Source organism: Ricinus communis, chromosome 5 (assembly GCF_019578655.1).
Source record: "Ricinus communis isolate WT05 ecotype wild-type chromosome 5, ASM1957865v1, whole genome shotgun sequence".
In the NCBI taxonomy this organism is placed as follows: Eukaryota; Viridiplantae; Streptophyta; class Magnoliopsida; order Malpighiales; family Euphorbiaceae; genus Ricinus; species Ricinus communis.
The window spans coordinates 30,942,427-30,958,523 of NC_063260.1; the positions used below are offsets into that span (position 1 = coordinate 30,942,427).

The 16,097-nt window shown below is 31.2% G+C and overlaps 2 protein-coding genes and 1 pseudogene across 3 annotated transcripts; 2 read left to right on the forward strand and 1 right to left on the reverse strand.

Moving 5' to 3' along the window:
- Positions 1-134: 134 nt before the first annotated feature.
- LOC8267429 (transcription factor DYT1) lies at positions 135-1,388 on the reverse strand. 2 transcript variants are annotated; one of them, XM_002518541.2, is made up of 4 exons: positions 1,150-1,388; positions 859-1,032; positions 587-763; positions 135-315 (listed from the first exon to the last, which is right to left on the reverse strand). In XM_002518541.2, the coding sequence occupies exons 1-4, from the start codon at positions 1,348-1,350 to the stop codon at positions 244-246; spliced, it is 624 nt and encodes a 207-aa protein (XP_002518587.2). In that variant the 5' UTR covers positions 1,351-1,388; the 3' UTR covers positions 135-243. The 2 variants fall into 2 exon arrangements, with proteins under 2 accessions (XP_002518587.2, XP_048230287.1); XM_048374330.1 differs by lacking the exon at positions 135-315 and having other exon boundaries at positions 457-763.
- A 2,476-nt stretch (positions 1,389-3,864) lies between these two features.
- LOC8267428 (pentatricopeptide repeat-containing protein At3g13160, mitochondrial) lies at positions 3,865-5,425 on the forward strand. Its single transcript, XM_002518540.4, has one exon. It carries the CDS (start codon positions 3,934-3,936, stop codon positions 5,065-5,067), a length of 1,134 nt encoding a protein of 377 aa, XP_002518586.2. The 5' UTR covers positions 3,865-3,933; the 3' UTR covers positions 5,068-5,425.
- On the forward strand, positions 5,088-13,929 carry LOC8267427 (annotated as a pseudogene).
- The last annotated feature ends 2,168 nt before the right edge of the window (positions 13,930-16,097 follow it).

The window sequence follows — 16,097 nt, forward strand, 5'->3', positions numbered from 1 at the left end:
AATGCACTTCTCTGTTAGTCTAATTATTAATTATAACTTAGCTTATTGATGCTTAACATCCTGACTAGAGACTTGAATCTCCAAGTTGAATGACAACACACGATGCTGTTGATTAATGTTTGTCTCGGTAAATATTAATGCATCAAATCTAATTTATCATTGTATAAGATCAATCTAATATTATTTTCCGAAATTCATGAATCGTTTTGTAATTGATAAAAAAGCACCAAGAAATGTCGTCTTCTATATGGTTCTGATGATCTCTAGTAGATATTCCTTGGTCTGCTGAACTGTTAGTGTATCACCATAGGCACCCTGAAACCACAGAAACATTTGTAGATGATGAGAACTAATGAAATCTTAGAAACCCTGAGACAGAAACATTAACTGAAAGTGCATCGCCTTTTATTTTGTGTGTGTAATTTTTCTTTTTGCCAATTGTATCATTACCCCGTACCAAAATTGAAAGAAAAAAGGTAGTCCTGGGCATATTTCTCCTGGAATGCTAGTACAGATGAAATTTTACAGTTTCTGCAAGTATGACTATAAAAAAGAAACATTGCAGCAAAAATGTGTTCAGCCTTACCTCAACAAAGGATGAAACAAGCATTGCTCCTCTGTAGGTGGTAACAGTGGTTTCAGTAAGTTCAAGGCCAAGATAACTGAGGGCCTCTATTAGCCTAGTGAACCTGCCTCTTTTCTTCTCCAAGATTATCTTAATCCACAGCTTAGTCTCATCAACATAAGTCACCTGAACATCTTCCTACAAATACATGGCATAAAACAGTATTATTCAACTTACCCATGACTGGATTTTCTGATATGGAAAAGAAAGTTATATAATCATTCGACTCAAACCATTATTCCACATTGCTTCATTTCCTCCGCAGGATCAAACTCATCACTCCTTGTCTTGACTGCTTCCTCTGACAATTCGTCCATTTCAAGAAGCTGATCACTAAGATGCTTCACATGCTTCTGCAGCTCCTGGATGTAAGTAATAGCATCCGCAATTATGGTTGCCTTGTTCATCTATCTCATGGAAGCGACGAAAATAGTAAACACACAATGACAAGAATTACATAAAGAAAACCAAAAAACAGTGCAGTAGAATGATAAATTGAAAAGAAAAAGTACTAGAATAGTTACATTGGTGATTATAGGAACGGATGCACGCAATGCCAAGAGCCTCTCGCTAAGCTTTTTTCTTCTCCTCCTTTCAGCACCTAGGTTCTTTGATTTGTACTCTTTGGTATCATCATAATCGACCGTTCTCTGCCCCAATCTTCCCCTTCTGCCACCTTCTTGAGCAATACATAAGTCATCCATGGCAGGCACTACAAATTCCATTCGCGGAGATGACCGGTCAATACTGGTCCAGTTCAGTGAGAAGGGGAGAGAGAGAGAGAGAGAGAGAGATAGCTCTTGCAATCTATGGTGATTGGTTATAAAGGAGTACCTCACACAAGAAACAGAATCTTGGTGGTTTTGTGTGTTCGTACAATTCCCACATTATAAGCATTGTGTTGCAATTTCCCAGTCTGTTCATCTTTTATTTGTTGAAATCCTAGTAACTGAATCAAGCATGAATTACTATTGGGAGTGAAAATACTAATACGAGCATGTGTGGCTTGAGGATTAACTTTACAAGCAGGGTCTGAATTGGCTTTCAGGAAATGAATCTCCCTGCATTAAACAGGACAGGTAGTGGATCGCCAAACTATTACCCCCATAACTATTTCATTTTAAACATTAATTCTACGTTCTAATGAAAATGTATTAATTAACCCACATTTTACAACCAAAATTATTGAAATGTTGAGTCAAATATTTCTTTTAACGAAGTGGTTGTTGCTTCCATGCCTCGACGGTAAGTAATATGGGCTGGAAAGTACAGAATGCATGAGATCCCATGGAGATAATATTCTGTTGAAATTCAAGTAAATATTTGTGCTTTTTAAGGCATCAATGGCAACACTAAAGATGTGTTAAATGTGTCATGTGGTCCAAAACCAGGGATTATTATGTGATGTGGAAGCAAATATATTTATGTTTTATTCAATTCTGAATTTGATTTGTTACTGACTCAAGACAGAAAACAAGAATATTGATGTTCCTATAGCAAATGGATTGTTTTAATTTTGGTGTACCGAGTCCTTTATTATGAGTGAGCAGTGTGCAGTGAGGAATAAGTACCATGCTTGGCAACAGCATAAATCGGGGGAAATAAATAAGCCATCTTGTAATTCAAATTCGGTTTAATTATTAATTAAATTTTGAATTTTACATTTCTTACTAATTTTATCTAATTATTTTAAAATTTTAATAAATATCTATACTTTCAATTTATCCTTAAAAATATTTTTTCATAACAAATTATAATACAGACTTTAATGGGGATCAAATGGCTATTCATATACCTTTATCGTTGAAGGCTCAAGCGGAGGCTCGTTTACTTATGTTTTCTCGTATGAATATATAATAATAGTATTAAAAAATAATAATATTATTTTATATTTTAAATTAAAATATTTATTTCTTTAAATAATATTTATTTATTTAAATAATATTCTTAAAATTTTACAATGAGTAAAATGATGTGTTAAATCAAATTATGTTTATTAATATAAAATTTAATGAATCAATAACAAACTTGTTACATTTAGATATAAAAATGTGATAGAATGGACATATGTGAGATCTTAAATGATATATTATTAATTTAGAATAAATAATTCATAATTATTATTCTTTTAACAAATATAATCGATTTCCCATATCATCTTTTTTACCTTAAAATTTAAGAAATTATTATTGAAATATTTTTAAAAATAAATTAGAAATATATATATTTATTTTAAAATTTAAAATTTATTAAATAAAATTATCAAAAAGATAAAATAAAATACTTAATTTATAATTAGGTCTTCAAATTATAATATTTGGTCCTGTTACTTTCAATTTTCTAAGAATAATGGTTTGACATTAAAAAATTAAAATTAAACTAGTCGTTTATCCGTGCGTTGCACGATTGTTATTATCATTTATATTATAAAATTAAATTGATAAACAATTTAATAAAAATTTTAATTTTTAATATTAATTTATAATAATTTAAAAGATAATAACAAACTAACTATTTAGATACAATTTAATAAATTTTTAATATTTAATATTAATTTATAATATTTTTACAAAATAATAGCAAACTAACTATTTTTAAAATTTTAAAATTTATTAATATAATAATATAAAAATAATTTTATAAAATTTTATTAATTAATTTTAATATTACATAACTTAATACTATAATTGATATTATGATTTTTACGATTAAAATTTTATTATATAATTAAAAGATTAATTTATTATTAAATTTATTTAAGATGTTATTTTAAAAATTAAAATTTTTAGTTAAAAAATTTATTTATTAGTTAATATAATATTAAAATATAATTAATATATTTTTGAAATAAAATTAATTAAAAATTATTTATCAGTTAATATAATATTAAAATATAATTAATATATTATTTCTAGAATAGAATTAATATTATTATATAATTAGAAATTTTTGTTGATAAATTTAAAAATTATTTATTAATTAATATAATATTAAAATATTATAAATATATTATTTTTAAAATTAAAATTAATATTTAATTATAAATGTAATTTATTAATTAATAAATTAATAAAAAATTATAAAATATATATAAATTTAAAATTTATGTGGCAGAAATAATACATATATAAAAATAAAAAATTTATTTATTAAAAATTGAATATATATATCAGAAAAATTTAAATATTAAAAGATTTTACATATAAAAATTTATATATATATATATATATATATATATATATATATATATAAATTAAACCCAACGCTAGCTTTACGCGGCGAGTAAAACAAATTTCACCCCAAGAACGATGGCGTTTGTTATACGGCTTCTCAGTCGCACTTGCTCCACATCTACCCAATTAACCACTGGTACCGCCGCCAGAGCATCATCCGTTGAGGTCTTGTACAAAGAGCGCAACCTCAAACGCCTGGTCGAGAAGTTCAAAAAATTCTCCGAAAATGACCGTTTCCGAACTAAAACCGGCATTTATGAAGAGACAATTCGCCGCCTTGCCATTGCCAAACGCTTCAATTGGATCGAGGAGATCCTTGAGGACCAAAAGAAATACAAGGACATACACAAAGAAGGTTATAATGCCCGTTTGATTAGGCTTTATGGGAAATCAAATATGTTCGACAATTCCCGTAAAGTATTTGATGAAATGCCAGACAGAAATTGCAAAAGGACTGTAGTTTCCTTTAATGCTCTTCTGGCAGCATGTGTTACTTCGAAGAAATTTGACGAGGTCGATGGGTTGTTCAGGAAATTGCCAAAAGAATTGGAGATTAAGCCAGATACAGTCTCATATAATACAGTTATTAAGGGATATTGTGAAATGGGTGCATTAGATAAAGCCATATCTTTGCTTGTTGAGATGGAAATGAAAGGAAATCCGCCTGATTTGATCACTTTTAATACTCTTTTAAATGGGTTCTATTCAAATGGGCTGTTTGTTGATGGGGAGAGAATTTGGAGTCAAATGGTACAAAAGAGTATTGTTCCTGATATAAGAAGTTATAATGCAAAATTACTTGGTTTGGCATTGGTTAAAAGAACCAAAGATGCTGTTTTGTTGCTACAAGAAATGAAAAGTAAGGGAATTAAACCTGATGTTATTAGTTTCAACGCTTTGATTAAAGGGTTTGTTAAAGAGGAAAACTTGGAAGAAGCCAAGTACTGGTATTGTGAAACAAGGAATAGTGGTGGTGATTGTGGGCCAGATAAATTCACTTTTACAACCTTGATTCCTTTTGTATGTGAAAAGGGTGATTTAAGGTTTGCTTTTGAGCTTTCGAAAGATGTTATCAGTAGGAAGTGTCTTGTTGACATGGCATTGTTAAAATGTGTGGTTGAGGGATTGGTTAAGGAGTCAAAGATTCAGGACGCTAATGAACTTGTGAAGCTTGGGATGAATAATGGGTACTGCCGTTATCAGCTGTAGCTGCCTTTAGAAGAGTAGTAATGAATGGCTTCTTGGGTAAAATGACACAGAGAAATGGACTTTTATAGAGTCGCAAATGTTGAATTGCAACCGTTAGTTTCCTGATAAGATATGTTATTCTTTTCATACATCCTCTTCGTATGGCTATAAACCTTTTCTAAATTCCATGTATTTGTTGAAAATGGAATTGCGAAGCCACAAAGCTTGACAAATAAATTGTTAGAACTCTTTGTTTTTTGGGTCACCTGGAGGAACCATGTGTGCCTCAATTATTGTTACACAGCGGTAGTGGCGTCAATTATCAGAATTTGTTCCCAGTCATATAGTAATGAAAATTAGACCACCCCAAATTGTACCATGCCGTGTTCTCGTTTCTCGTTTGAATTTTTGATTTTTGATTTTCTTTTTCTGTCGCTTCAAGTCGCAATTGGTGTTGTATATAATACTGAACAAAATCATTGATCAGGTATTTCATTCTTTTTAAATTATTTTATATTTTTTAAGTGATAAGTTGAATTATCAAATGTTACTCACAAGTCTCATAAAATTTTGTAAGAAATATTATAACCTCATTATAAAATTAAATATTTTAACTTTAATCCATACGCATCATTATTATTATTATTTTGATTATAAAATCAAATTAATAGATATAATTTAATAAAAAATTTAATATTTAATATAGTTTATAATATTTTAAAAATTAATAGCATTTAAATATTTTTATTTTAAAATTTTATTTAGTGTAATAATATAAAATTATTTAAAAATATTTTTAATTAATTTTAGTATTATATAACTTAATACTATAATTGATACTTACTATTTTAGAATTAAAATTTATTATATAATTAAAAAATTAATTATTATTAAATATGATATTAAAATATAATTAATATGCTATCTTTTATGATAAAATTAATATTATTATCTGATTAGAAAACTATTAGTTAATATAATATTAAAATATAATAAATATACTATTTTTTAGAATTAAAGTCAGTATTTAATTAAGAATGTAACTTATTAATCAATAAATTAATAAAAAAAATTATAAATTACACATAAGCATGAATTTTATGTATCAAAATAGTACACATGTCAAAATAAAAATTTTACGTATTTCATGGCGAAAGACTAAGTAATAGACGGAGAAAATATTATTGAAAGCAAAAAACTAAGTTACCAGATTCTGAATTCAAGGGTGAAACATTTTTAACTATCCTCAAGCTAGAGCAATAAAGAATACGTTGAAGCATCCACGTTACAAAAGCTTGGCAAAGTTCATGGCGAAAAAATTGATTACCAATATTCCAGGGCAAAATGGATGGATGAATGAATTACAAGAAATAGCTAAATTAGATTTTACGATGGTTCAATTTCAACACCAAAAAGAAGTTCTTGAAAGACCTTATACTATCGCATTTTAAAAGTAATATAATAATAGCTTTTTGTAATTAGATTTTCTTATGATTAAGCTAATTTTATAACCACGAGAATGTTAAAATTTAGTATAAGTATGATTATAAAATATTTTTATTTTCACTTAATTATTATGATTATTGTAAATAATATAAGGATAAAATGTATATTATCTTCATATAATTACATAACATAATGTGTCAAAAATCAAGATATATACATTAAAAAAGATTTAGACATAATTTTTAAAAACTATTATATTTATCTATATAGCATTAAGAAATGTATAAGGTCTACCTTAAAAGCCTAAGATTTGTTAACAAGTAAGAATAAATAATTGTTCTCACATTTTTATATATTATATTTAAATTCTCCTTGATCTTATTGGCTATTTTGAATTATTTATAAGTATTATATAGTGGAGGAAATTTTTTTTAAGACGGGATCTAAAAGAATTATAATTTATTATCATAGAAATTTATTTTTATTTAAATCTAATTTAAGTTAGGATCAAAATTATTTTATAATTTTAAAAATTAATTTTATAAAGATATAACTATAAAAAGGTTGATTGTATTAAAGTTTTACGGTCTTTAAATATTATTTAAGAGTTATCGTCTAAAATTTTAAATAATAGTGGATAAAATATTCAAGAAATACATTTTAATATCTCTACCAAATTTATAAATAACTTAATTCTTTTGTGCTGCGCTTGTTGACTTATTATTATTATTTCTTTTTTGGAATTAATTCTCTATATATTTTAGGTGGTGGAAAGAGGCAGGTTTGTCCCATGAATTAAAGTTTGCAAGAGACCGACCTGTCAAATGGTACATGTGGTGCATGACAGCCCTGACAGATCCACGATTATCCCAGCAACGAATTGACCTCATAAAATCCATCTCTTTCGTTTACTTGATAGATGACATTTTTGATGTGTACGGGACGCTGGATGTGCTCATTCTTTTCAGAGACCTTGTCGCCAGGTACATTGTGTGGATCAAATCGAGATATGGGTTTGCTTAATTTGCATGACAACTCACTGCTTAATTTGATCCATTGTGTGGATCAAATCGACATACTGATTAGTTAATCAATGCATTTATATGTATGGATGGGATATTGATAAGACCAGCTACCAGACTACATGAGGATATGTTCCGAGGCTCTTGATAACATCACTAATGACGTTAGCTACAAGGTTTATCAGCAGCATGGCTGGAACCCTGTAGACTCTCTACGAAGTTCGGTATTTTAACGGAAGACATTAGCAATAAATCTCATGTTAATCTGTTTTAAGAATGATCAATTAAATTTTAATTCTTGAATTCTGCAGTGGGCAAGTTTATGCAATGCATTTTTAGTAGAAGCAAGATGGTTCGCTTCTGGGGACTTGCCAAATGCTGAAGAGTACTTGAGGAATGGGATTGTAAGCTCAGGTGTACATGTAATTCTAGTTTACCTTTTCTTGCTTTCGGGTCAAGCTATAACAAAGAAAAATGTGGAATTCACCGATGGAGATCCAGGCATAATATCTTCTATAGCGAGAATTCTTCGTCTGTAGGATGACCTGGGAAGTGCCAAGATAACATATCCAAGTTCATATGTTTCTCTCCTCATAATTTCCTGCAATATATAATCCGAAAGAAACAAACTGAGAAGAAAATTAAAATTGCAGGATGAGAATTAGGATGGCTACGATGAATCATACGTAGAATATTACATGAGAGAATTGTCAAGATTTAGGAGAGAAAAGAGTTTTTATTAAAATCTAAAATATGTTTGCTATATACACAAAAAAAATATTATACTAGCTTTGCACGTGTCTAGGTCCTATTGGTGACCATATATATTCTATTAGCCCCCCTCAAGTTGGAGCATACAGATTCTGGATGCCCAACTTGGAAATGGAAGCTTGGAACAGAGTTGTAGGAAGAGGCTTTGTAAAGGAATCAGCCAGTTGTTTTGATGAAGGGACTGACATAAGATTGATGATTCCATGTTGAATTTTCTCTGGGATGAGGTGGCAATCGATTTCTATATGCTTGATCCTCACATGATATAAAGGATTCTCGGCAATTCTGATGGCAGACAAGTTGTCACAATACAGATTTGCTGGAGAAAATGGGAGCTACAAGTCCTGAAGGAGAAAGTGAAGCCATTGTATCTCACATGTCACTGCAGCTATAGCTCTATATTCTGCTTTACTTGAAGAGCGTGAGACTGTTTGTTGTTTCTTTGACTACCATGAGATCAATGCTGAACCGAGAAAAACACAGAACCTAGTGATGGACTTTCGGGAATCAGGGCATGAAACCCAATCAGAATCACTGAAAGCTTTAAGCCAAAGATCACCTGTTGCTGGGAAAAGTAAGCCATGTCCTTGAGTCCCTTTCAAATACCGGAGAACTCTATGAGCTGAGGTCAAATGAATATATGTAGGGGGCTTGAAGGAACTGAGATAACTGTTGTACTGCATATGCTATGTCAGGCCTAGTATGGGTTAGGTACAGCAGCTTGCCAACTAGACTTCTATATGCTGTAATGTCTTTGAGAACCTGCCCCCCTGTTTTAGATAATTTCTCAGTGGATGCTATCAGTGTCAGTACTCGTTTTGCTCCGAGAAAATCAGTCTCTTGCAAAAGGTCTAAAGTGTATTTTCTCTGGCATAGATTAATACCGGTTTTGGACCTGGCAACCTCTAATCCAAAATTTTTTTTTGGTTCTCTAAGATCCTTAATTTGGAAAGTATCATGCATGAATCTTTTTATCTTTACAATTTCTGTCATGTCCGAACTTGCTAAGACAATGTCATCCACATAAATAGCTAAAGCAATGAAATTTGATCGAGTACCTTTGGTAAAGAGAGAGGAGTCTAATGCAGCCTGTTTAAACTTCTGAGTATGTAATGCAGCAGTTAGCTTTTCATTCCATTGCCTGCTTGCTTGTTTCAATCCATACAAGCTCTTCTTTTGTTTGCAAATCGTATTGATCTGCGTAGGTTGAAAACAAGGAGGAAAATCCATGTAGATTTCCTCTTGTAAGTCACCATGCAAAAAGGCATTGTTGATATTAAGCTGACAAAGGTTCCAGTCCTTTGCAGCAGCTACGGCCATAAGAGTTCTGATTGTGGTGATCTTTGCTACAGGACTAAACGTATGGAGAAAGTCAATTCCAAACCTTTGAGTGTATCCCTTAGCCACAAGCCTTGCTTTATATCTTTCTAGAGTTTCATCAACTTTAAGCTTTGTTTTATACACCCATTTACAACCAATAGTCTGCTTGCCCTTAGGTCAAGGAACTAATTCCCAAGTACTACTTTCTTCTAAAGCAGCTATTTCTTCAGCCATTGCTTATTCCAACAAGTATGTGAGATTGCCTGATTATAATGTTTTGGTTCAGGTAATATTGATGCATTACATATATAGAACTGGTACTGAGGTGAGATATTTTCATAAGATAGCACTTGAGAAATACGATGTGGTGTGGTTCTAGATTTGGGCAAAGAAACTTCAAAATCATGAAATTTTGATGGTAGGTGAATATTTCTAGTAGGTCTAGGAGAGGGTTGAGGAATAGTACCTGAATTAATTGAAGGAGATTGTATTTCAGCAGTAGATGAATGGAATGGATCAATTGTGTGTGAATCTGCCCTTTTGAAATCTTCAAGTGAACTTTCATTTTGATAAACAGGAATAAGAACATCATTGGATGTTATTGTAGCAAATATCTCTTTAAACGGGAACTTATTTTCTGTAAACGTTACATCTCTAGAAATAAAAAAGCTTTTATCATCTAACTTGTATACTCTGTAACCTTTAGTGTTTTTAGGAAAATCAATAAAAACACACTTGATTGTTCTAGGATGCATTTTTGTTGTAGGATGAGGTAAAACAGAAGTAAATGCTAAACAACCAAAGACTTTGAGCTGATCATAAGAAGGTTTGACTTTAAAAAGGATCTCAAAAGGAGTAGACTAATTTAAAACTGGTGTTGAGGTCCTGTTAATTAAAAAGGTAGCATGCAAGACACAATCAATCCAAAAACAAAGAGGGAGATTGGCTTGAATCCTTAAACTCCGTGCAACAGAGGGAATATGCTGGTGTTTTCTCTCAACAATACTATTTTGTTGAGGTGTATAGGTACAAAAAGTTTGGTGAACAATCTCTTTTGATTTGTAAAAATCGGTGAATTTAAATTCTTTCCCGTTATCAGTTCTAAAACATTTAATCTTGACTGAGAACTGAGTTTCAACAAGATGGGAAAAATCAATGATTAAATGTCAAGTTTCTGACTTAAGCTTCATAGGATAAATCCATAGGAATCTGCTCTTGTCATTAACTACGGTTAAAAAATATGAATGACCATATATACTTTTGACAGGAAAGGGTCCCCAAATGTCTAAATGAACAAGATAAAAAATTGAAGTAGAAAAAGAATTGCTAACAGAAAAAGTGGGCCTTCTTTATTTAGCCAAATGACAAACTTCACATTCAAAGCAATTATCATTAATCACAGCATTATGAAACTGATCAAGAGATTTCATTACTTGTTTAGAAGGGTGGCCTAGTCTGTTATGCTACAGAGTAAAAGCAACGACATTACAACTAACAGGAAATGAATTTAAAAACTTCTCACTATCTTCTTGTTGTAAAAGCCGATACAATCCATTCCCTTGCTTAGCTATACCAGTCATCTTCCAAAGTTTCATGTCCTGAATATAACAAAAGTTGGAAGAAAAAATAAGAGAATAAAGGTTGTTTTTGGTTAACTGCGAAGTGGAGATGAGATTAAAAGCAAAGTTTGGTATGTAGAAAACCTTATGAAGAATCAAAGAGGGTGATAATTCTACAGTGCCTATACGTGTAACCTGAACTATTTCATTATTAGGCAACTTCACATATTTGTCAAAAACTTTGTAATGCCTTTTGAAAAAACTGAGAGAATTAGTAATGTGATCGGTAGCTCCTGAATCTACAATCCATTTCCTATTGTGGAATTGCTTATAACAACATAGGATAATACCTTTTTCAACAATAGGATCGAAGACAGAGGATAAAGCATTTATCTGAGAGTTGGTTGTATTCTGAGAATCAACTGCCTTTTCTTGAATCATTGACATCAAACTATTATACTGATCCCTTGTAAAAGTAATAGGACCATCATCACCAGATTTGTTAAAAGAGTTATGATTGTCATAATTCATATGATATGCCAATTGTTCAGTAGTTGAAAAATTATGATTGTCAGAAGAAAAAGATGCAACCTGGTTTGTAGAATTTTAAAAATTCTTGCTTGTTCCCTTGTATCCCGATGGAATCTGTAACACTTATCAACAGGATGCCCATACATTCCACAGAAAGTGCAGGTAGGCTTCTTGGCCTGATTGTTTGGAAAAATTCCAAAATTGCCAAATAATCTCTTTTGACTATTACCAAGGTTGAGTTGTTGGTTTTCAATCTTCGGCGTAAAACCATTCATATTCTTCAAGTGTTGATTATGTCCAAGGTTAAAACCGGTTGCTCTACTTCCAGTATTCATATTGAATTTTCCAGCAAGCAGTATATTTGAGTCACAAGAAACTATAGTAGCACTCAAAGACCTTTCATGTTGAATCACAATAGCAAAGATTTCATTCACAGGGGGCATTGGTTTCATCATAAGAATCTGAGACCTTTGGATAGAAAACTTATCATTTAACCCTTTAAGAAACTTTAGGATGAAATCTTGTTTCCTATACTTATTAGCAGAACATTCACAAGCATGTACAGGTCTCAAATTATATATCTCATCCCATAAGATCTTCAAGTGGGTATGATAAGCAGTAATAGAAAGGTTACCTTGTTGCAAAGAGAAGAATTCCTGCTAAAGATCAGAAATCCTTATAAGGTCCCCTTGTGAAAAGCGATCATATAAGTATGCCCAAAGATCATATGCATAGTCCAACCACATTACACTTTGCCCAATTTCTGTATTAAGGGACCTCTGTAACCAAGAAAGCACAAGATTGGTGCATTTCAACTAAGCGTTGTAAGAAGGATCCTCTTTCCTGGGAACCTTAATTGAACCATTAACAAATCAAAATTTGTTCTTTGAAATCAGAGACATCTTCATAGATCGTGCCCAGCTATGATAGTTGTTGCTAATTAATTGAGAGGAGGTTAACATGAGAGCTGGATTTTCATTTGAGTGGATGTAGTATTCACTATTCTGATTATTGATTTTAAAGGTTTGTGTAGAATTAAAATCTTCAGTAGCCATTGAAGAGATGGTGGTGGAGTATACTAGCTGCTCTAACAATTGATCGTGGGTCCGGATCACTGCCCACTCAAAAAAGGCTAGAATGAATCCCTGTAACAAACGCTTCTTCCAGAACTCAAAAGGCTTCAGGAAGCCAACCCCAAAATGGTCTAAAAAAAACAACTACCGTAATAGTTATAGTTGCATCATTTGCCAAGACATGTACATCTCTTTCTGCCACAACACATGCTTGACATCTCTTTCTTTTGCAGGAAAAATTGTTTCACTCAACATCCAAATAAATCCAAGAATAAAGGTTCACAAAAAAGAGAATTTCTGGTGTCTAGCAAAATGGGTTACAAAGAAACAGCGTACAACGTAATGGGAGCCTTAATAGCAAGTAAGAAACGAGCAAGGCCACAAAAATACCGTTCATCTGGTAGTTTGCTAGCCTAGTGTGATCATACCACACAAAAATACCCAACCAACCAGTAGAATTTAAACAAAATCAAAAAATCCATCCTGCTCACTAACTGTTCGATAAAATTTTTGATTCACCAACTGTTCATCTTGCTCACCAACTGCTCACCACCTGTTCGTCCTGCTCACCAACTCCAAGTCGCACATCAATGTTCTTGAAGTAAGAAACAAAACGGCAGCCACACTGCAAGCATTGCCGACGAAACCAACTGTGCGCACCATCTCTGTTTATTTTCAAAGCGAACCGAAGTGAGAGATACCCAAGGAATCAGTCGTCGCCGTCGAACATTAGATGGGAAAAGAAAGAAGGTAAGGGAAAAATAGTGCCCTGATACTATATCAAGATTTGGGAGAGGAAAGAGTTTTTATTAAAATCTAAAATATGTTTTCTTATAATATTTGTTATATACACAAAAAAAAAAAATTACTCTAGCTTTATACGTGTCTAGCTCCTATTGGTCACCGTATATATTCTATTAACAACATCAAGAATCTTCAGTGGAAAGTGCAAGAAAGTATGTGCTTCGGATGATCTCAGACACATGGAAACAACTAAACCATTATTGCTTATTTCAAAATCCATTCCCACCGACTTTCACCAAGGCCTGTCTTAATGTAGCAAGAATGGTTCCACTAATGTATAGTTATGACGACAACTCTCGCCTTCCAATTATTGAGGAGCATATCAACTCCCTCCTCTTTGAAAAAGTCTCCATGTAAAAGTAGCAAAGGGATGAAAATGAGGGCCCTAAGATACCAGTGATTGCTTTGGATTCCGTTCTGTTAAACTATCTGAAAGAAATAATTTGCTATTGTGGAGCAAAATAACAAGAATAACAGCAAAGGATTAATCCATATTCTACGATTAAGGACTTATATTTAGCGGTTTCAGGTTTTTCTTCGGACTTGAATTATCAAATTTTCATAGAAAATGATGACCTTTATATGAGAATCAGTATTAGCAAAAACATCAGTAGTAGGAGAGAAATTTGTTTCAGAATTCTAGTAAATTCCAGATTTGTCAAACAATTATAGCCACTTGTCACAGATATCGATCCAATAATACAATTTGAAAATGATCTTCTTCTTTTATTAAATTAAGTATTTCATTAAGCATACTAATTTCTGGTTTTGCAACTTTTTTCTAAAATTTTTAATTTTAAAATAAATCAAACTCATCAATATCAAAATACATATTTTGTTTAAGAAACTTTTAAATTGAGATAATTTTTTTTTTCTAAATCACAATTATTAAGAAATTTCAATCATTCAAGACTAAATAAAAAACTGAATGTATCATCATAATTTGTTTTTATAGCTTGTATCCAAAGTACAATCAAGAATAAACGTCTTCAAAGTTCTTTTTAACATAACTTTAACTTTTTAACTAATTTAGTACAAAACTTACATATTTTGTAATTGATGTTTTTAAACAGAATCTGGCTACTTGTTTGGAGATTTATATTACTTGGAGAGCTGAAATGAAGCTATAGAGATCTAGACGAGAGAGTTGATGATTACTTGCAAGATGAATAAGGTAAAAATGGTTCGAGCATTTTAACTAACTAAAAAACTATTTCAATACTTAAGTTAGTAATGTAGTTAGACTTTACATAATAGAGTCTAAAGATCTAAAAAATGATGTTACCTCAAATATGGAGTGACTTTTAGTATTTATTGATGATTTCTTAGGGCTAAAAGCTAACTAGAGAACATGGAAGACTTAAATGGTGGGGAAGTGGTCTCCTAATTTTCATGAAGTGGAGAACTTGATATCTGACCATGATAATTGATGGAGATTATAAATTGTGAAGGCGATATTTTAATTGAATAAGCGATCTCATAAATCTTCCGGTAATATGTGTCTAGACGAGTTCATAATTTGTTTTGAACGATCACTTCAGTTGAGCTAATAATTCTATCTTGACTTGATTTATATTTTTAAGCGAGTTTATAGCTTACTTGAAATGGGTTATTTAAACGAGTTTCTATAAGTAATAATTAAATGTAAGATGATAAATTGGTACACAAACTCTATTTTAATAGAAACAAAAAATAATCTTTAATTAAATGAAAATATTAACTCTTTCTCTCTTTTGGCTGCCTCTCTTTCCTCCATCTATATTCTATACTCGCACTGTTAAAATAATACAAAAATGACAAGTTACGGATTAAATTGGCTGCAAAATTGAAAAAGTATGTCAAAATGCACTTCAAAGAAAAGTTTACTGGACAAATGAACTTCTGTCCAAAAATAATAGATTTAATTAGAATAATAATATATTTAATTAGTATGTTATTGATGGTAGTATTAGTTCCTAGGATGCTACAGTTCTATTTCCAATTTCAATTTTGTAAAATTAAATTTGAATACATTCTTACTTTATCAGTTATATTTTTAAGATTATCTTAAATTTTTTTCTCAATTTTTTAATTTTATAAGAATATAGGAGGCTTTTATAATTGCCTCAGGTCGTATCCACTGTAACGGGCCCCGTGGATAAGATATGGCTTGACACAATAATTCTTACTGAAAAATTGACCACATCACAACATGGCAGCACTTAAATTACTTCATAACCACGAGACATGAGGAAAATCAAGGTGGCCAAGATTGACAGAATAGATAATTAACCAAAGAGCGTTGGAGCACATCACTAGGGACATATGGAGGAGTCTGAAATTTTCTTCTACTAAAAATTTAAGGATAAGAATAGAAAAAAAGAAAAAGAAAGAACTGAAGCATATTTGTCCATCCAAGCATCAACCACACAATTATTTGAGTTTGTAAATTGTAATTAATTGTCAACTAGTGGCATTAGATTCATAAGCTCAGATTTTTGACAAACACAACAATGTAAAGCAAAAGAAAAAAGCAGAAGATTAAG

Coding starts and splice junctions, on each gene's coding strand:
- LOC8267428 (XM_002518540.4), top strand. CDS start 3,934: ATGGCGTTTGTTATACGGCTTCTCAGTCGCACTTGCTCCACATCTACC.
- LOC8267429 (XM_048374330.1), bottom strand. CDS start 1,350: ATGGAATTTGTAGTGCCTGCCATGGATGACTTATGTATTGCTCAAGAA. Junction 1,033..1,149: donor CCGTTCCTATAATCACCAAT/GTAACTATTCTA, acceptor TCCATGAGATAG/ATGAACAAGGCAACCATAAT. Junction 764..858: donor TGAAGCAATGTGGAATAATG/GTTTGAGTCGAA, acceptor ATGTATTTGTAG/GAAGATGTTCAGGTGACTTA.